Below are 22,621 nucleotides of genomic sequence, written 5' to 3' on the forward strand. Positions count from 1 at the left end.
AACATTCGCTCACATGACTTTTATGGACATTTTATTCACCCTGTCCTATGATGTAATATTTAACTTGTTACTATATCACATTGTACAGTTTGTATATGTATTTGCTTCTATTTTGCTTTGTTTTACTCTGCTATCTGCAGCCAGGTTGGCATTGCAAATACCCTAATTTCTTGTGTATAATGCACATCAATGTAAAATACGCACCCCCAGTTGAAATCTGGAAAACCCTTCTATATACAATGCATTTTTACAATGCATGATTTTGCTTCTACCCACATGATCAAAACGAAGTATTATCTGTATTTTGTTAGTTTCTTTTCCAAATAATTATTCTGAAGTTAAGGACTTTATTTGAACACAAAACTTTCTTTTTTATTTACTTGGTCTTATTTTTAAATTCACAGCCCTACTTTTATTTAGTAAATTAGAAAACGCCACAGTTGTGCTCATATGTTTGATTACCCAGGCAAAATTGGTAACATGATTCTGATGAGTCACTCTTAGTATGGGGCAACACATGTTGAACAAAGGTGGTACATCGGCCAAAAACCAGCATTTACCGTGGCTGAAATAAGTATTTAACACGTCACCATTTTACTCATTAAATATATTTCCAAAGGTGCTATTGACATGAAAATTTCACCAGATGTTGGGAACAACCCAAGTAATCCAAACATACAAAGTACAACAAATAAGATCAGAAATTAAGTTGTGTGTAATAATGTGAAATGACACAGGGTGTAAGTATTGATCACGCCAACTGGTATTTATTTAATACTTTGTACAAAAGCCTTTGTTTGCAATGTTAGTTTCAAGGCGCCTCCTGTATGGAGAAACTAGTCTCATTCTTTGCTGTGGTCTGATTGTGGCCCATTCCTTCACACCAGCAGTCTTCAAATCTTGAGGGTTCCTTGGCTTGAGGGTTCCTTGGCTTTTCTTTGTACGGACCTTGAGTTTCAGTTGTTTCCATACATTTCCGATCGGATTCAAGTCAGGTGATTGGCTGGGCCATTCTAGCAGCTTCATTGTCTTTCTTTGAAACCAATTGAGAGTTTCCTTGGCAGTATGTTTTGGATCATTATCCTGCTGAAATGTCCACCCTCATTTAATTTTCGTCATCCTCGAAGATGGCAGCAGATTTTTTCAAGAATGTCTCAGTCCATTTGTCCATTCATCCTTCCTTCAATAATGTGGTTTACCAGTACCATTTGCTGAAAAGCAGCTCCACACCATCACGGTCCCACCTCCGCACTTCACTGTAGGTATGGTGTTTAGGGTGATGTGCAGTGCCATTTCTACTCCAAACGTGGTGTGCATTATGGCATCCAAACAGTTCAATTTTGCTCTCATCCGACCAGACTGTACTCTCCTAGTATTTAACTGGCTTTGGCTCTCTTCTGATTATTGGTTGCACTCTTCTGTCAGAAATCTTGCGAGGAGCACCTGATTGAAGCAGATTTATGATGGTATGATTGGCTTTCCACTTACATATTATGGCCCCAACAATGCTCACTGGAACGTTCAGAACCTTAGATATGCGCCAGTAAACAAAGCAATTGTTATGTTTTGCAACAATTAGTTTGTGATAGCCTTGAGACAGCTCTTTGCTCTTCCCAATCATGAGATGTGTCTTGACTCTCACCTTGGCAATGAGACCTTTTTATAGGCCATCAATTAGGACTGAACCAGCTGATATTCATTTGCACTGACAAGAGGCTGGATTGCTGTTTGATTATTGATAGATTTTAGGTGTTGTCTTGGCTTTCGATGCCTTTTTGCACCTCCCTTTCTTCATGTCTTCAATACTTTTTCCCTATGTCATTTGACATTTCTACACACAACTTAATTTCCGAGTTTATTTGTTCTACTTTTGGATTACTTGGGTTGTTCCCAACATCTTGTGAAATTTTCAGGTCAATAGGTCAAACCTTTGGAAGTTTATTTAGTGAGAAAAATGGTGACACGTTAAATAATTCAGCCGCTGTACACGCGAGGCAAGTCACACGAGTTGAGTAGGCTGATTTTAAACGAAAGTATGGAAGCCCTCACAGACCCATACAAGTACTGTACATGGAGGTGAGCCTCTCCGGTCCTAGGAAAAACTGTAGGTGGTCTCGGAGTAGCAGTGGGCCCCAAAGATGTGGTGTATAGGCCCTACTTCGTGTGGACACACCCTGACGCCTGTCAACCCTGTGTCAACTATATAAATAACACCACTGTCTTGTGGGTCAGCCTATTTTGTCAAAGACTAAGCCTGTCACACACCGAGCGAAGCGGCCAAATGTGACTGAACTGGACAGTCTCTAACAAATTATAGTCGGCGAGTCACACCAACACAGCTGCCAATTGACCCTCGCTCACATAGTAACTCGCTCCAACAGAAAAACTCCGGCCCCTGGTGTTCTTATTATGAACAATGTTTTGCGGCACCGTATGTAATGTACTGGATTATTTTTCGTTGACAAAGAAAACATGCCGCAATTTTCTAAAGAGAAGCAGATCACCCTTCTGCTCTAGCTATATTATGATAATACAAAGAGAGGAAACAGGCGAGAAATAAAAGGAGAAATGGGTATTATTTGAGTGCCTGTTGGCAATATTCGGCCCTTTCATTGACTGCCTCATGCATTTCGTTGACAGAGCCTCTTCACGCTTCGCTTTACCACAGGGTACATTCAATTATAAATATAGTTTAAATACTGTGGTTGCGTGGGTTTTTTATGTTTACTCCGGATTCCTCTCACATTCCAAAAACATGCTTCTTCTGTTAATTGAAAAGCCGAAATTGTCTGTAGGTGTGCAGGTAGGCGTGGATGGTTGTTTATATGTACCCTACGATTGGCTGGCGAGCAGTTCAGGGTCTACTCCAGCTCACCCACGAGACCAGACCTCTAGATTTGGGCTCTCTTAACAGAGGAGGGTATGGGCTATATGTTCATCTGGAGAGGTTACCCTTCAGTAGGCCAACATCTTCATGGTGTGGGACTGGCCATCAAAAACATACTTCTACCAAGGCTCACTGAAACACCCGTTGGCATTAGTGAGAGACTAATTACCCTCCGTATTCCCCCGATTAAGAATAGACTTTACTGATCTGATCGGCTTGATCGGTATCGTCTGATAATTAGCATATTATTAATATATATCGCCTTTAATGTCATAATTCGCCCATCATTGATCGGCTCCGCAAAAGACATTTACTCAGCGTCGCCATCGTGTACAGTATATTTGAATCCAAAAGCTAGTTTATAGAAGAGGAGGAGGAGGAGGACAAAAAAGAAGTAGTAGTAGTAGGACTTCTCCTTGCCTGACCAAAACTACTCTATTAATCACTGTGTGCTTGTGTATGTGTGTGTTTTTGTGTGGGTGTATTTTGTGTTTACTTGTGTTTATATGTGGACATGGCATGCGTGAGTTTAAACATTGAAGTGGGGAAACTATGCAAAAAAAATATTTGAGATAGGGGCAAATATTTTTTCATGGCACTGTAATTGAGCAGCCCATTCACAGATTTCCTTTTGCTTCCAAAATTCCCACTTCCCTTTGTGTTTGGACCCCCTTAAACTATAACACCTCAAGATTAGGTGGCCTATTAGACCACAGCAGCCACAATGCAGCCCTTCAATCCCTTTCCAGGCAGTTTAGCAAGAATTCCCTCGAATCCATGTGCCTCTAATGTCACATCAAGAGGACAAACTGACCATATGTGACCTCAATCACATGGAGGGCATGCATGTATGTTGTATTTCAGACGTTAATGGCCTGAACTCACCACCATCACCTGTAATAATGCTCTTTAACAATAAAACTCCCATGACAGCAAGGTGGTATTAATGTGTATAGTAGGCATCTACCTAAGATCTAGTTTGTGTCTAAGTCTGAACTGAAACCCATCACAATGTTCAAATAATCAATCAATCAGGAGTTGGCCAATTCTTCCTGAATCTTATTTACCATATTTATGCTAGCAAGACATGTTTGATCATTCTATGCTCCAAACTTAGTGGAAATACTTTGGAGAAGGCCCAACGATGCCAAAATCAAGGTCCATAAAGATATGGTATAGTTTGGTAAAGAACACAACTGGCCCACAAAAAGCTCTGACTCAACCCCGTTAAGCACTTTGGGATGAACTAGTCTACAAATTCTGGGATGAACTCGTCTAGAAATTGATCTCAGAAATTCTATTTATTAATATTTACTTTTTTGTACATTTAGCATTTTACGTTCGTATTTGTTGGATTGTTAATAGAATATAGTATTCAGTTGCTGCATAAATTACACAATGGAGTTGGGAAATTCAGTTCAAACAATCTAGAATCAAATCTGACAATTTCTTGCAGTACTGCAAATTTGCACATCAAATCTGAAGCATGACTGTACTAAAAATGTGTCAAAGCTGGATGTTTGTTACTCTCTGAAGTCCGAATGTCATTTAAATTGCAATTTACCAGTGGAGAAGGGGGACTGATGAATTTATGCTTCTTCCTGCTCCTTTTCAAACATTAGTATGTTTTTTTCCTTATAATTTAAGACAATTATTTGAGTTTAACAAGAGCTAGTCACCACATTTACATTTACTGTATAAGGCAGTAGGACACACTGAAAGTCATTAGTAGTCTGCCAAAACAACATGAAATGGTACTACTGTATACACCGTGCTAAGCAAATGGAAGTGGACTGAATTAGTATATACATTGTATGAAACTTAGAAAATGTGGGAGAACAATCAAAATTCAAGAAAATGACCTCAAAAGGTATTTGTCCTACTTTTGGTGGTGATTGCTAGCAGAAAGACTTACTGTACTCCTTAAAGATTGAGTGAAGTCTGTGTGATTTAATCCAGTCTACAAATTGAGTTCCTAATTCGCCGTGACATTTATGATTTACGCTTTCAGGCCTGGTTTCATATACATACTCAAACCTCCCCGCTAGAACTGTTTTTCCAAGGGTGTTTATATAGAAACCACCAAATGCAGCCCTATGGGGGGCACAAGCCAGTGCAAACTGTAGGCCAGTCCCAAACCCGGATAAATGCAGAGGGTTGCATCAGGAAGAGCATCCGGCTTAAAACTTTGCCAAACAAATATGAGCGTTCATCTAAAGAATTCCATACCGAATCGGTCGTAGCCCAGGTTAACAATGTCCGCCCCCGGCACCATTAACCTGCAGGGCGTCGGTGGAAATTCAGATGCTGTGGGTCGAAGACGAAGGAGAGGTGGAAAGCGGGTTCTTCGGCAGAAAGAGAAGAGGAAAGTACAGAGCCGAGAATTGAGTGTGGGGACTTTGAAAGTTGGGACTATGACAGGAAAATCTCGGGAGTTGGTTGACATGATGATTAGAAGAAAGGTTGATATATTGTGTGTGCAGGAGATCAGGTGGAAAGGCAGTAAGGCTAAAGGTTTAGGGGCAGGGTTTAAATGATTTTACCATGGTGTAGATGGGAAGAGAAATGGAGTCGGGGTTATTTTAAAGGAAGAGTTAGCTAAGTATGTCTTGGAGGTGAAAAGAGTATCAGATCGAGTGATGAGGCTGAAACTTGAAATTGAGGGTGTTATGTATAATGTGATTAGTGGCTATGCCCCACAGGTAGGATGTGACCTAGAGGTGAAAGAGAAATTCTGGAAGGAGCTAGATGAAGTAGTTCTGAGCATCCCAGACAGTGAGACAGAGTCGTGATTGGTGCAGATTGTGTGAGTGATTGCAGAAGTGATGGGTAAGTACGGCACCCAGGAAAGGAACTTGTAGGGACAGATGGTGGTAGACTTTGAAAAAAGGATGGAAATGGCTGTAGTGAACACTTTTTTCCAGAAGAGGCAGGAACATAGGCTGACCTACAAGAGTGGAGGTAAAAGCACGCAGGTGGATTACATCTTGTGCAGACGATGTAATCTGAAGGAGGTTATCGACTGTAAGGTAGTGGTAGGGGAGAGTGTGGTTACACAGCATAGGATGGTGGTGTGTAAAATGACTCTGGTGGTGGGGAGGAAGATTAAAATGACAAAGGCAGAGCAGAGAACCATGTGGTGGAAGCTGAGACAGGAAGTGTGTGTGCGGCTTTTCGGGAAGAGATGAGACAGGCTCTCGGTGGACACAAGGAGCTTCCAGAAGACTGGACCACTACAGTCAAGGTGATCAGAGAGACAGGCAGGAGAGTACGCCTCACCCCCACAGTACAGGAAATCATACAAGGAAAGGGCTTAGCTAAGAAGAAGTGGGAACCTGAGAGGATCAACGAGAGGTGAAAGGAATACATTGAGATGCGACGTAGGGCAAAGGTAGAGGTGGCAAATCCCAAACAAGAGGCATATGATGACATGTATGCCAGGTTGGACACTAAAGAAGGAGAAAATGATCTCTACAGGTTGCCCAGACAGAGGGATAGAGATGGGAAGGATGTGCAGCAGGTTAGGGTGATTAAGGATGGAGATGGAAATGTGTTGCCTGGTGCCAGTAGTGTGCTGGATAGATGGAAGGAATACTTTGAGGAGTTCATGAATGAGGAAAATGAGAGAGAAGGAAGAATAGAAGAGGCAAGTGTGGTGGACCAGGAAGTGGCATTGATTAGTCAGGGGGACGTCAGAAAGGAATTCAAGAGGATGAAAAATGGAAAGGCAGTTGGTCATGATGACGTTCCTGTGGAGGTATGGAAGCATCTAGGAGAGTTGGCTGTGGAGTTTTTGACCAGCTTGTTCAACAGAATTCTAGCAGGTAAGAAGATGCCTGAAGAATGGAGGAAAAGTGTGCTGGTGCCCATTTTTAAGAACAAGCGTGATGTGCAGAGCTGTGGGAACTATAAGGAATAGAGTTGATGAGCCACACAATGAAGTTATGGGAAAAAGAGAAGTGGAGGCTAGACTCAGGACAGAAATGAGTATTTGCGAGCAACAGTATGGTTTCATGCCTAGAAATAGTACCACAGATGCATTTGCCTTGAGGATGTTGATGGAAGAGTACAGAGAAGGTCAGAAGGAGCTTCATTGTGTCTTTGTGGATCTAGAGAAAGCCTACGACAGAGTACCCAGAGAGGAACTGTGGTACTGCATGCGGCCGTCTGGTGTGGCAGAAAAGTACGTTAGAATAATACAGGACATGTACGGTGGCAGCAGAACAGTGGTGGTGTGTGCTGTAGGTGTGACAGACGAATTTAAGGTGGAGGTGCATCAGTGATCAGCCCTGAGCCCCTTCCTGTTTGCAGTGGTGACAGATGAGGTTAGACTGCAATCCCTGTGGACCATGATGTTTGCAGATGACATTGTGATCAGCAGTGAAAGCAGGGAGCAGATGGAGGAACAGTTAGAAAGATGGAGGCATGCACTGGAAAGGAGAAGAATGAAGATTAGCCCAAGTAAGACAATATGTGCATGAATGAGAGGGGTGGAGGGGGAAGAGTGAGGCTACAGGGAGAAGAGATTGCAATACTTTAGGAGGACTTTAAATACTTAGGGTCAACAGTCGAGAGCAATGGTGAGTGTGATCAGGAAGTGAAGAAACGGGTCCAAGCAGGTTGGAACAGGTGGAGGAAGGTGTCAGGTGTGTTATGTGACAGAAGTGTCTCTGCTAGGATGAACGGCAAAGTTTATAAGACAGTGGTGAGGCCAGCCATGATGTACGGATTAGAGACAGTGGCACTGAAGGGACAAGAGGAAGAAGAGCTGGAGGTGGCGGAAATGAAGATGTTGAGGTTCGCTCTCGGAGTGACCAGGTTGGATAAAATTAGAAATGAGCTTATCAGAGGGACAGCCAAGGTTCGATGTATTGGAAACAAAGTTAGAGAGAGCAGACTTCGATGGTTTGGACACGTCCAGCGGAGAGAGAGGGAGTATATTGGTGGAAGGATGATGAGGATGGAGCTGCCAGGCAAGAGAGCTAGAGGAAGACCAAAGAGAAGGTTGATGGATGTCGTGAGGGAAGACATGAGGGCAGTTGGTGTTCGAGAGGAGGATGCAGGAGATTTGGTTTGGGATTAGGGTGCAGTTTTACATGGAAAAGGATGACACCCTGTGGCGACCCCTAACGGGACAAGCCGGAAGGAAAAGAAATTTACATTGAAACCACCAAGAAAAATTTAGATTTTTTTGTTTTGTTGCTATGACCCCAAGAACGTCATCCCTACCTCAAAGTTTAGAGACTGAAACATGCTATTTCTCTGCTTAGGGTAAAGCACAACTTCAACATTCCAAAAACGTGCATGTTAGGTTAATTGAAGACTCTTAATTGTCTATAGGTGTGAATGTGAGTGTGAAAGGTTATCTGTCAATATGTGCCTTAGGAGTGATTGGGGATGATTCCAGGGGGAATCCTGCCTCTCGCCCAAAGTCATTTGGAATAAACTCCAGCACACCCGCGATCCTAATGAAAAGTCGATGGATAGATGTCTTTGAAGTGACAGTTGGGTATTCCATGGATTTACATAGTTCAGAGTACCAGTCAATGTGAAGTATTTGCATGTGAGAGGTCAGCTGTGTCTTTAAATTCACCTCTACTCTGTTGGCGGTTGACAATACCCCCGAGTGTCCAGCGTCGATCCAGCCTCTTCAGATGGGCCTTGCGTCTTTTAGTTACTGATGATGATGATGATGATGATGAGCAACCAAAAGGTGTGGGTAAGAAAAAACAAGAAATGTGTGGTTAGTAGGAAGGCAAATAAACATCTTATACAAGCCAAGGAAGAAGTCAACTGATCCACATCAAAAGGCAAATTATGTCCCAGCCAATCATGAGGTTATCAACAGAAATGTGCAACTAGTTTAAATTTAGTCAAAAAATAAAAATAGCCCCTTTGTTGTTGGTTAGATTTAATTAAAGTTACTGTATATGTCAATATAAATAAATGGAAACCGCATTTTTTTTATTTTATACAATGTATTGTGTGTTCCCAATATCACATTCCACCCTGTTAGTCTGTGGCAGTTTTACCGTCAACAAAGAAAACAAAACAAAAAAAACCTAGTTCCAATGCAAACATTTTGACAGTTAAAAAAAAAAAAAGACAATCAAGTTTGCTCATCCTGTCTCTCGAGTGTTGTCCATCCCGCCAGGAACATAGTGTAAATGGAGCCTAAGAGTCACATAGAATGGCAAACAAGTTGACCATCGGAAACAGATTCTATTCGCAGGATTAAGAGTGGGTCTGATTTAGCTGGCTTGGACCATATTTCAATATTGGCTGTAAATAAAAACATGAGAAAGCATCAATAATGACTGACTCAACCCAATCTCAAAAAAGGTCTTCCAGCAGAATACTGAAGATACTGCCTGCCATCCGCCCACCCCGGGGAGGGGGCTGGTGCTTCGCTGTGGCGGCTTTGCGTCGCAGTGGGTTGTGACGGGGTTCGCAGGAGGTTGTCTCGCGCACTCGTCTTGTGCCTCATTTGGAGGGGGTCGGTGAGGGGAGTCGGTGTTTTGTGGCGTTTGGTTCCGTCCATTGAAGGGGAATGGAGGAAGGTCACTGGTGCCGTGTGTGGTTGGTTTTCGTGTCGGGGTGCTGGGTTGGATGTGTGTGGGCTTGGAGCGGGGGGTCGGGTTGAAGCTTGCGCGTGTGGACCATTTGGCGTGGTGGGGCAGTCCCGGTTGGCTGTTTTAACGATGCTGTATTTAGCTTTTGGCTGGGACATTAATTGTTGGGTGTTGGGTCGGTTGGGTTGTTTCCGCACGCATTGCCTTTTGGTTAGTGCATTTGATGTTGGTGCTGGTTGTGGGGTGCCCCGAGTCGAATGTTCATTTTTGTCTGTGCTGCAGGCTGCTGGGAGGGTGGATGTACGTAGTTTGGGGGCCCTTTATTTGAGCCGTGCAGGCTTTTTTGGCCCGGCCCCCTGGGGGAGTTGGGGTCGTTTGGGGCCGGGGTTGGGAGTCGGTGCCCGGCCCTACTTCCCCCCCTCTTCTCTGTGGTCTGCCGACCAGTCGGGCCAGGCCGGACCCGCATGAGTCTAGCCTATTACTTCACACACTGTACACACACTCCGCACTGTACATACTCCGCACATTGGGCATACTCATATCTCATTCAGGGTCCCCTGGGGGACTGGCACCAGTTATGGCTGGGTGGGCTGTGACCTTCTCGCCTCACCCCCACCAGTTTCTCCAATTTTAATGCAATGTAATGTTCCTTTGTGTTCAAATATCTAGACTGTCTCACTATTGTTTTGCTGTTGTTTTCACCCGTTGTCCACTATGTCCCTCTGTCTGTCCCCTAAAACCCTTTTCTGTCCGGCTGCATTTTCAATAAACATCAGAATAATTTAAAAAATTAAAAATAAGCAAGAGGGAGTATTTCAAACTCCTCTGTTCCACAGCAAAACTGTTCCAGCACAAAGGCATACAGATCCACCATTCTGCAAGGCCAGGACAGGTTGGGGGGAAAAATAAATAAAAATAAAAAAAAAGAATTAAAAAAAAAAAAAAAAAAAAGAATACCGAAGTTATCAAACAACATTGCTCAGTCATGTGATTTTGTTCCATATGAGTTGTGCTCCATGGGTCATATGTCATTGAAAATGATGATATTTCCGATTGTTTCTCAATCATCCAAATTATCAACCCAAATGTTAAAGGTAGTTCATTTCATTATTACTTTCATTTCACTATAGCAAAATGAAGAAATATGATTAGAATTGTTCTGCGAATAAAACAATACTTGAAGATTTTAACACCAAAAATGTTTGCCTGCATATAGTGTATACACATACATACGACACAATGTATGAAAATCTATGTACGTTTCACATTCACCATCGCACATACAGGTGTGCCTACTTATGTGTTTGAATGTCATTTATGAAGAATGATTTTCCTTAGTTTTAGAGCAAGAGGTGGGATATGACTAGGGTTGGGCATCGAGAATCGATAACCGATTGGAACCGGGACTAACGTTCCGGTTCTCCCGGAACTGTTCAAATTTGAAAATTTCGGCTCCCAGTTTCAATGCCTAGTCCTCCAGCCGTGAAGAAGTGGCGTAAACCAACGAAGAAGAACGGGCACGATGACGTGTTTGATGACGGCAGCGAACTAAAGTGTGTCTTAACTTTGTTAAAATGAATGACTAGTCACCTCAGTGCAACACTTCCAAGATTATATTCTGCAAAGGAGTTTTTGCCCGATATGTAGTATCTGATGCACTCCGAACCTCAGCCTACACCGTGCGGAGCTTCAGTGAAGTCAACTCTCAGTCAATTGGGTGAGTGAAACAATAAAATATATCTATGCCAACATTGAGACCGCTAACAAGGTAAGCTGTTGGTTGCACTTTTGCACTGATGGTTTTTAGCGTTTATTTAAGTCTTCAAACCAACGTAAGCGCTGATGACAAAAAAAAAAAAAAAAGCTTAACATTGGGCTAAATAAAGCTTCACGATCGCAACTTTACATCACAATGAATTGGGACAAAATTCACATAAATGTTGTCTCACAGTATCACAAACACTAACCTTGTACCTCATCGGTGGGTAGGGGAAGGAATCAGCATTTTATAGCATTTGTTTCCATCCATGAAAAGAATAAAAAAATAAAAATAAAAATAAAATAAAAAAACAATCACCGGTGCCGTGTGAAGTTACTTTGTGTGCCAAAATGCTGAGTTCCGGTGCATACCCGTCAAAATAAAAACTATACACATATAAAATATTTGACGTGATGAAACAGAATACACGGGCAGCTATATAGCATTGTTGAAATAACTATTTTGTCAGTGAAGTCAACTCTGTCAACTGGGTGAGTGACACAATAAAATAAAATAGTTCAAACAGTAAAAATAACTATTTTAACAATGCTATATTTAACTTTTAGCTGAAACAATTAATGAATATTAAGTCAATTGGGTTAGTTCCACACACATTGCCTTTTAGTTTGATATTGATACTGGTTATAAAGAACCTCGAGTCAAATGTTCATTTTAGTCTATGCTGCGGGCTGCTAAGAAAATCGATGTTAAAAATTTGGAAACCCTTTATTTAAACCATGCAAACTTTTTTGACCCGGCCACCGAAAAGAATCGAGAATCGTTTGGAACCAGAATTGAACGAAGGAACCGGAATCGCTCCAATTCAAACGATCCCCAACCCTAGACATGACACAGTGATGCAAAGCACTATCCCAGCAGTCAGACTAAACATTAAGGAGGAAAAGGTCACACAAAAATGAGGCTCCTGCAAGAGTTGCTGCCTCCCCAGGGGAGTTGAAAGGCATTTGCTACGGTGCCAAAAACTGTGCAAAGCATTTTGGTGGAGGTCTGGAGTCATTTCACTATGATGCAACTGTTGTAGTTTGCAAGGTTCCTAATGTGCAACTGCAAGTGTGGCTGCGATTGCACATTAGGATTTAGTAATATCTTGCTCTGTGTTTATATCTCGCTCTCAGTCAGCGCTTGTGAAATAATGTCATGCATTTCTCACAATGCTGACAGAATGATTGTTGTCTGGCTGTTGGACTAATAGTATTGCGTTTGTTTTTCTGCACGTACCCTCTCCTGTCCTGGAGGTACCTAAATCCAAATCGTCTCTGGTTCCACTTTGGGAGTCAAGGTATGTGGCGGGAACCCAGCCCTGCTCCTCTGCTGTGCTGACAAACCACCAACCTTGAAAGAAATGGAGCAACAAAACAAATGAATGAGCATCTAAATTTAAACTCGTTCATCAAACTTGGGCATAAATTACACATCATTGTTTCTTCGTTTAACCATAACAGTGATGTTTTTTTTTCTGTATGAGCCAGCATTGGCTGTTTTGCCCATGCAGCTCACAGGATGTACAGTAAGTCTCTGAGCAGCAGATCTGCTGCAGCCTGACAGAGATACAGCATCAAGCAGAATCATGGTGAATGGAAATTTGGCCTACAGTATTTGAGTTATTTTCATATACATAATTTGATCAATAATGGTGAAGACATGGCCCACTGAATTTCCTTTTGAAACGTTTTTATTGATATGAGTATTTGAATTATTGGCAGTTGTTAACCATCAAAAGGTCATAATTGTATCTAGGGAAAAAAAAATCTGTACTTTTCAAACTTTTAATGCCAAAATGTCCGAAATGAAGTTTCATGATTTTGCAACATGCTATTACATTTTTGGATCTGTAGGATTTTTCCTCCTATCGCTTAATATCCCTTTTTCATGAAATCTAACACAAATGCTTTTCTTTTTTTAGTTCTTTCACAAACCGTCCTTCTTTGTCACTCAAGCTGTGTTTCCCCTTAATGCTACTGGAGAAAGCTTCATTATGCTGTTGCAATACACCAGAGGGATCTGTGAGCTGAATTGCCAAGATGAGGCAGCCATTTTGCATTCACACAATAGCAGACAGAAAAATAAATGGGGGTTATTTCTGACGTACCTGTGAATGAAAATGTATGAATGTGAAAATGTCAGAACTATTGCATCTCTTAACTGTTATTACGATTGCATAAATACAAGAGTGTAATGGGTTTAATGAGTAGTTTGGATAATTTATGCACTTGTGTCCGCAGTTTGATGGGCAACACGTCAATTGTGCAACAATGTCATTTCACGATCGTTCCTGTCATACCGCGTTGCATGTAGTTGTTTGCACATTAAGGAATACAGTCCTGTTTTTGTTTTAATTCGTCATTTAAAAAAATGCCATTCAAGCTACATGTTTTTGAGATTGTAGGGTGAAGCTGGCTACTAGTGTGGACTGAATGGGTGGCAACAACAGGAAAATGGGACTGGTGAACTTAGTTCAACATTTTGAATTATGAACTATGAACTGAACTAGTTCATTTTTGGAACGGTAAACTGAACTTTGCCAACACTGATCCTGTATTATTTCACATTGCAATATATATCACAGGTTTGAAAAAAATCGCATTGTCATTTTTTCCAATATCATGCAGCCCTAGTGTGAATAAATTAAAAAGAGCCCGCTGGTGATAGCGTTAGCATTATGCAATACCTATCGACTGTATATAGCCGCTATATTTTGAAAAGGCTGAGACGTTGCTCAGTGGTTTGCTAGCAAACCCACCATGTTATTTCTTCAAATTAAAGTGTAAACTTGTTTCCATATTGTACTGTATTTTGTTTTAACCACACACCGATTAAAAACATCACAATGGCAGTGCAAGATTATGATCCTAAAACTAAAACATGAATATCTGTAATGGTGAACCAACTGAATGAAATACATCACTTATTGCACGACGACACTGACTGGGGGGGAAAAAAGAATGCTAATGGGTGTCTGCGATGGGTAAAAAAACATCAATCCATCCATTTTCTGTACCGCTTATCCTCACGAGGGTCGCGGGCGTGCTGGAGCCTATCCCAGCTATCTTCGGGCAAGAGGCGGTGTACACACTGAACTGGTTGCCAGCCAATCACAGGGCACATATAAACAAACAACCATTCGCACTCACAACATGTGACAAACAAATGCAGCAACGTTATGCATAATGGTTACAGAACTGTCATTGGTTTTACACCTCACTGTACACTGGTCAGTTGCGCAGATGTGTATAATCTTTTTTTTATTCTTACTGGAGAGTCATTTTTAATTGCCATTTCTATGTTTATATAATTATTGTCTTTTTAACATCTTAATCAGACTTTGCTCCTTAGCTTGTTTTAATATAAACTATGTATTCACAAACCTTGATTCTGCGAAAAACACTCAAAAATCCAATGTACAATGACTGCTCAGTACTTAGAAAAATGGTAACATATATTTTTGTCACCAAGTCTAAGTCTGGAAGGGTTAAGAGACTTGTCATTGGCTAACCGAATGCGAACCGCCTTGGTATCTCCCCGGAAGAGCGGAATGAACCTGGGGTCCCTGCTTAAGTTGCTGTCCCCGGAACCCTCCCCCGTGACCCAACCCCGGATAGGCAGAAGAAAATGGATGGATGGATAGCCGGGAGTTAGAAAGGGAATGGAGTTATGTAGTTCAATTTCTAGACTCTGGGTGCTTTGAGGTTAATATGTTTACCATATATACCATATGTTTGCGACAGAAGGCCCATTCCAATGACTGACAGGGAATCAAACTAGCAATCACTTCGTCCACAGTTTAATTTTACAAGTCAGTACTATTTAATGCGTTTGCAGAAGGAGCGATTGAGATGTTTGAAAGGCAGTAAATAATCTGGGGGAAAAAAATTTAATACATGCTAAGATTTTCTTTCTTTAAAAAGCAATTACATAATTGAGTCACTCTAATGTATTTAAAGCCATATGGCTCAGTTCATCATGGCTCATCTTATGTGGTTGGGTAAAGTTTAGTGAATCAGCCCTTTATTTCATGTTTTATTACAAGGCATGGCATCAGTCGCATTACGAAATTCAATAATTAATGTGGAAAAATATGCTACAACTAAAAGATGGGTAATGTAAAAGTCATGGAAACAGAGGTGTGTGAAAAAGGATCCCGATACCCCTGCTCTCGACCTAAATGGTACCAGGATGTGCCAGGTAATGATTATTTGACAATTCAACTATGTTTTCATTCAAAATAACAGAAAACAAAAACACCAAAATCATTAACTTTATTTGTGAAGCTGGTCCGGGATTTTTTTATTGCCTCGTTTAAGTTTTTACGTTTTAACTAGCATAAAATGCTCGCCTACAGCAGCCACACCTGTGTGGTTCTTCATATTTCAGCCCGTGATATTCCTGATAATTACTGCCAGCATAGCATGTGTACCAGGGCTCCATAATAACTTTAGCAATGGTAGCACTGGTGCGACCAACTTATTTCAGTTTTTGAGGAGGTATAGCATGACCATGGCTCATGCATGCACACAGTTCTGAGGTCCCAGGTTCAAATCTGGCCTTCCTGTGTGGAGTTTGCATGTTCTCCCTAAAGTATGCCTGCATTAGGTTTCTCTGGGTAATCGGGTTTCCTCACACATTCCAAAAACATGCATGGTAGGTTGATTGAAGAGTCAGAATTGTCCGTAGGTGCAACTAGTGTCTTCTTCTTCTATTCCTTTCGGCTTGTCCCTTTAGGGGTCGCCACAACGCGTCATCCTTTTCCATCCTCCTCTCGAACACCAACTGCCCTCATGTCTTCCCTCACGACATCCATCAACCTTCTCTTTGGTCTTCCTCTAGCTCTCTTGCCTGGCAGCTCCATCCTCATCATCTTTCTACCAATATACTCACTATTTCTCCTCTGGACGTGACCAAACCATCGAAGTCTGCTCTCTCTAACTTTGTCTCCAAAACATCGAACCTCGGCTTTCCCTCTTATGAGCTCATTTCTAATTTTATCCAACCTGGTCACTCCGAGAGTGAACCTCAACATCTTCATTTTGGCCACCTCCAGCTCTGCTTCCTGTTGTCTCTTCAGTGCCACTGTCTCAAATCCGTACATCATGGCTGGCCTCACCACTGTTTTATAAACTTTGCCCTTCATCCTAGCAGAGACTCTTCTGTCACATAACACACCTGACACCTTCCTCCACCCGTTCCAACCTGCTTGGACCTGTTTCTTCACTTCCTGACCACACTCACCATTGTTCTGGACGGTTGATCTCAAGTATCTGAAGTCCTCCACCCTTGCTATCTCTTCTCCCTGTAGCCTCACTCTTCCCCCACCACCCCTCTCATTCATGCACATATATTCTGTCTTATTTCGGCTAATCTTCATTCCTCTTTCTAACTGTTCCTCCACCTGCTCCCTGCTTTCACTGCAGATCACAATGTCATCTGCAAACATCATAGTCCACGGGGATTCCAATCTAACCTCATCTGTCAGCCTATCCATCACCACTGCAAACAGGAAGGGGCTCAGGGCTGATCCCTGATGCAGTCCCACCTCCACCCTAAATTTGTCTGTCACACCTACAGCACACCTCACCGCTGTTCTGCTGCCCTCGTACATGTCCTGTATTATTCTGACATACTTCTCTGCCACTCCAGAGCAGGAGTAGGTGCAACTACTGTGGCTACAACAAAGTTACACTCCAGTCAAGTGTGATGGTCTTGTAAATGTAAAAAACAACAACTTGCTTGTTTATAAGTGCCTTGCGATTGGCTGGTGACCAGTTCAGGGGCTACCCCGCCTCTCACCAAGAGTCAGCTGGGATAGGTGCCAGCATACCCGCGACCCTAATGAGGATAAGCAGTTCAAAAATAAAAAATAAATTAAAAAAACACACACACACAGATAATTTTAAAATTGAGACAATGCGAGTCCCCGGATGCACATGGAAACAATGAATCCTAACCCGGGAACAATGAGTCCCTGCAATTTAGCATCATGGAATACAGATACAGTAATCATCCGCTATATCATGGTTCTTGCTTCGCGGTCCCACTCTTTTGCAGATTTTTATTCCAGTTTATTCTATTTTTAATACTGTTTGCACAATATTTTTGTTATCCATGGCTCTTGCTTTCTCTCAATATATTGTGTGTTTAGGCCTGTCATGATAGCAAATTTCTTTAGGACAATATATTTTCCCATGTATACACAGTCCTTAATGCCTTAAGTTTCCAGTTGGTTAAGAAAAAGTGTCAAGTACAGTAGCAACATTAATAACATCACAACAAGTAGATGAAAGCAACCTGTTTTGAGTTAAGATCTGTCCTCCTTTTTAAAAGTCTGCAGCATTTCTTTGGCATTGCTTTGTCAACATGGTCAGTGGCTACATTTCTTACAATAGTAATTCTATACTGTATATAATATGGGCATAATTTTTGTGCATCTCAGACGTGGGACGCACATTACATGAGATCACTACATAAAGTGTGTGTGTGTATGTGTGTGTATATATATATATATATATATATATATATATATATATATATATATATATATTACTGTATTTGAAACAACAATACATTTACATAAAATAATTCTGCAAACTGTATATAAAATTCACATTTTAAATAATAGTAGTAGTATTATTAGGATTTCCCTATAGTGCATACAGCATAAAATGTTTTTGTATCTGAAAAAAATGCTGTCATTAGGTTCTGTTTCTTATTTTTCTCTGAACAATACAACAGGAACCGCACGGCTGGCAAAGTTTTTAGGACCTTCGCTACTGGCCGCACAATGTGAAAAAATTTGTGTTAGCTCTAGGTTAAAAAAAAAGATGTAGTAACTATTTCCACGGATATTTTGAAGGTATTCCAATTCAGCTAGTGTTGACTATATGTCACAAGACCTAAGGAGCTAAGTAGAGCTAAGGTTACAAGTATCTGAGTATAGTGTAAATTGTTACTGTCATGTTTTACAGTGTGGGGAGTGAAACTCATGACGGGATGTGGTGACGGTGTGCGGTGATGGTCTGAACAATTTCCAAATGAGAGTCGGGATTTATTAAGCTAATGACACGTAATGGCAGAGTTGAGTGATGCCAGTCCATCCCAGTCTTACAAACATATAACAACAAAAATGTAACTATACAGGTAGTGTCTTACGTGAGAAGCAGAAAACGGTTGATGTTGCGGTTGTAAGATTCGTCCGCTTTGCTGAGTTGCAGACCCGACTTTAGGAAAAGGGGGTGATTAAAAAGTGGAGGGGACGGGTTTGTGTCATTAAGTATCTGAGTGGGTACCAGTACCATCTGCGCCCTTGTCGGCGGCGACGGCACCTCGCCTGACGACGGAGGGGGCCGCTCCGTGAGCACAGAGTTCCAGCCTACGACCTCTGCGCCACGCGACGCTCGCGCTCGGCGTGGCTAGGGGGCCGTGCAGACCTGTTGGCCATTCATTACAACAAGGCTGCAAGCTTGAGTAAAGTAGAGAAAAAGACGGCGACTTTTAACCACCATGTCTCATATTGTGAGACTGCTTAAAGGGAGCATTAAAACATGCACTCGCGTAAGCGCAACCAGATGAGATTTTTACTCATGCACGGTGAAAAAAATGGTCGTATAAAGCAACCATTTTGGTTGTAGTCTCCAGCCCTGTGTAATGTAGACCCTAAAATCTATTATAATATACCACAACATTATGACGACTTGCACAATATAGTTACAGGATATCAAATACAAGAATTATATCAACTGCTTTGCTTTCACAGCGATTTTGATTGATACCATCAGAGGTATTCATAACAATAGACGATGTTCATCATTGGATTGCAGTTTTCAGGAGTGTCGAACTGTACTTGCATTCTGATGAGAACTGTTTAGCATTAGTGATAGCATCAGCAGCTAACAGGATGAAGCAAGGGGTTAATGATATGCTCAAACCACGCTTGAGGTGCAACTACTGTAGCTACAACGAAGTTACGCAACAGTCAAGTGTGACGGTCTTGTAAATGCAAAACAACAACATACTGTGGGCTGGGGAGGAAGAAAAAAAAAACAATAACTCGGCTAAGTCGACTTCAAAAAGACACAAAACGATGACACAGAATTTCTGCCTCAAAGCTCGGCTGGGAGCTCCCCCCCCCCCCCCCCCCCCCCCAAAAAAAAAAAGTACCGACCAGAACCATGTTTGTGCCGCCGGAACCAATGTTTCACATGGACATTTATTGTTCAAGGATGCACTTTGGGCCACTGATAAACATTGCCAAGACCGACAAAGGAGCATCTGTAAGTTATTTTTAAGCAAAGGTGGGTAGAGTAGCCAAATATTGTACTCAAGTAAGAGTACTGTTACTTTAGAATAATATGACTCAAGTAAAAAGTAGTCATCCAAATATTTACTTAAGAGTAAGAAAGTACTCAATGAAAAAAACTACTCACTTGTGAGTAACTTCAGATTTATTTTCTTTTTTTTTTACTCAGAGCATGAACATCAAATAAAATAAAAAATAATAATAATATATGGGAGTCGACACACACCTGCCACCAATTAAAGTTTTAACAGACCAAAAACCAGAAACACATACATTGGGCCCTACAGAAACATGATTTGCTTTTTTCGCTTAAATGACTTCATGAAGAAGCTGTTTGCTGACCAGACTGAGTGATTGTGTGTGTATGTGCGACACCATAGGGATAGTGCTAATTTTGCCATAGCCACTGCCAAAACAACAATAGAAACATCTGCAACTCACCGCAAGGTGTTTTCTCAAGTTAGGAGTGGGCTGAAATAGCCAAGTTTGGGCAGTCACGATTTAAGAGCTGCATGATAAAGCTGTTGTTTTTGGGAGTCTGTAAAATAAACACAGTCGTGCGGAGTCAAATAACATTAGTGATCCCATTTGATTGGCGCAACAGGCACCCTATGCGGAAGTCGAAGATTGAGTCTAAAAATAGACGCGCACGTGTAAGAATGAATAAATAAAAGTAGCGAACGGCATGTCGATCATTGTAACGGAATATAAGTATCGATCTTTCTCCATAAATACTCAAGTAAAATGTACAGTGCATTTAAAGTACTCTGACAATTACAGTTAATGGAAAATGTTACTTGAGTAAATGTAACGGAGTAAATATAGCGCGTTACTACCCACCTCTGTTTTTAAGACACTATAAGATGTGTAATGTACATATAAGATGTATGAGTGAGCTGAATGGTAGTGAGCAGTTTTTTGTTTTACCTAAAATGGTAATCGCTAGTGGGCTAATGCTAATTTCGAATGTTCATCATTTAGCAAAGACTGATTTTGTGGTTTGTTGTCTGAGTTTATACCATAACCTCAGTACCAACATATGCAGTTTAAGGATAGAAGTCCAGCCCTCAGACATGAGAATAAAATGCCATGTTCGTAGTCTGCTGTACTATATATAGTGACATAGATAAGGCCTCTGGAACTCAGGAATGCGTGGACAATTTAAATTCATATTTCACATGTTTACTGAGGCACCATAGAGCCAGTGTTACATCCCAAATACTAGAAAAAGTTTACTTGGTAAAATATGGGACCTTTATTACAAGGACTATAGATTTTAACAGTGTAGCTGCTTTCAAAAGTAATTATCAAATTACTACTAAATACATTAGTTGGAACAGTTTTTTTTTTTTTATTAAGCCATTAACGTGAATTTATGTGTCCCATTAATCTTGTTAAGATGCATTTACAGTATTGTTATGTTACAAAGACACAACTAACACAACTTTGAAATGATTAAAATATTGCCATGCACATGTTCTATTGTGTCTTGCCAGGCAATTGCTGCATGATTTCACCCCTTTTGGGTAACTGAGCACACATAGAAGACGACACTGAGCATACTTTCTTACAATTATATGTCATATCCGTGGGCCCTCTCTAATAAATGTTCGCCATGCTAAATAAGTGTGGGAGGCATTTGTTTTGTACAAAGCCAAGCCAAGGGAAGACAGAAGGGAAAGTTGCGCTGGAGCATTACACTGACTTCCCTTGCTCCCCTTCCCCGACTTCCCTTTTGGGGATCCTCAGATTGATCCTTACTGATATTTTGTCAATGACAGTTGACAGAATTATGTCATAAGGGAAGAACCACAAGTTACTATTTCACCCTCTATAACTTGGACGAAACTCTCCCAAGAGCAGCAAGCATTGTAATGCAGGACCGCTTTTCAGGGCAACACTGAATTTCTGCAAAGAAAGCAGAACATCCATCCATCCATCCATCCATTTCCTACCGCTTATCTGAGGTTGAGTCACGGGGGCAGTAGCTTTAGCAGGGATGCCCAGACTTCCCTCTACCCAGCCACTTCCAGGGGGATCCCGAGGCGTTCCCAGGCCAGCCGAAAGACGTAGTCTCTCCAGCATGTCCTGGGTCGTCCCCGGGGTCTCCTCCCGGTGGGACGTGCCCGGAACACCTCACCGGGGAGGCGTCCGGGAGGCATCCGAATCAGATGCCCCAGCCACCTAATCTGGCTCCTCTCGATGTGCAGGAGCAGCGGCTGTACTCTGACATCCTCCCGGATGACCGAGCTTCTCATCACCATCTCTAAGGGAGAGCCCGGAAACCCTGCGGAGGAAACGAATTTCGGCTGCTTGTATCTGGGATCTCGTTCTTTCGGTCACGAACCACAGCTCGTTGGAACAGCAGGGTTGGAACGTAGATCGACCGGTAAATTGAGAGCTTCGCCTTTCGGCTTAGCTCCTTCTTTACCACAACGGACCGATACAAAGTCCGCATCACTGCAGAAGCTGCACCGATCTGCCTGTCGATCTCCCGTTCCATTCTTCCCTCAGTCGTGAACAAGACCCCAAGATACTTGAACTCCTCCACTTGGGGAAGGATCTCATCCCCGACCCGGAGAGGGCACGCCACCCTTTTCCGACTGAGGAACATGGTCTCAGATTTGGAGGTGCTGATTCTCGTCTCAGCAGCAGAACAGTGAAATAAAAAGAAGAGAACATGAACACAATTTATCTTTAATGTCAAACAAGACATGTACTGTAATATACAATATACAATGTACTGTACTACGACTGCAACAAATCAGGGATGAAACAGGAGTTAGATAGCAAAAAATAAGCTTTCAGACACGTTTGTTACTATGCTATACTGTGCTATAAAACATGACAACGCGATCTCAGATGAATGACTATTTGTTCACCTAACAACTGCAGGCATATTTTGGTTTTCATAAAATTGCAGATGGAAAATTAATCCAAGTATGCACAGAGAATGTAGATGAGAAAACAAAGTCAGGAAAGGGGACAGCATGCCAAATATTTTGAGTCAACTCCATGAGCACCAGCCAAAATTGCACACCAATGCAAGGCAAATTTACTGTTAGTTAAATACATCACTGTTGCCTTTAAAT

General features: G+C 41.7%; 1 protein-coding gene across 6 annotated transcripts in view; it reads right to left on the bottom strand.

Annotated features, from left to right (window-relative positions):
- sh3pxd2aa (SH3 and PX domains 2Aa) overlaps window positions 1-22,621 on the bottom strand; it is a 171,024-nt gene that overhangs the window by 24,667 nt on the left and 123,736 nt on the right. For all 6 annotated transcript variants that reach the window (XR_009788356.1, XR_009788357.1, XM_061772138.1 and 3 more), the window contains 2 exons: window positions 12,458-12,571; window positions 8,481-8,564 (listed from right to left, as the gene is read on the bottom strand). Coding sequence is in view for 4 of the 6 variants with exons in the window: in XM_061772138.1 (XP_061628122.1) it covers window positions 8,481-8,564; window positions 12,458-12,571 (198 nt within the window). In the remaining 2 variants the exon portion in view is untranslated. The remainder of the gene's footprint in view (window positions 1-8,480; window positions 8,565-12,457; window positions 12,572-22,621) is intronic.

The sequence above is a fragment of the Phyllopteryx taeniolatus genome, chromosome 4 (assembly GCF_024500385.1).
Source record: "Phyllopteryx taeniolatus isolate TA_2022b chromosome 4, UOR_Ptae_1.2, whole genome shotgun sequence".
Classification (NCBI taxonomy): Eukaryota; Metazoa; Chordata; class Actinopteri; order Syngnathiformes; family Syngnathidae; genus Phyllopteryx; species Phyllopteryx taeniolatus.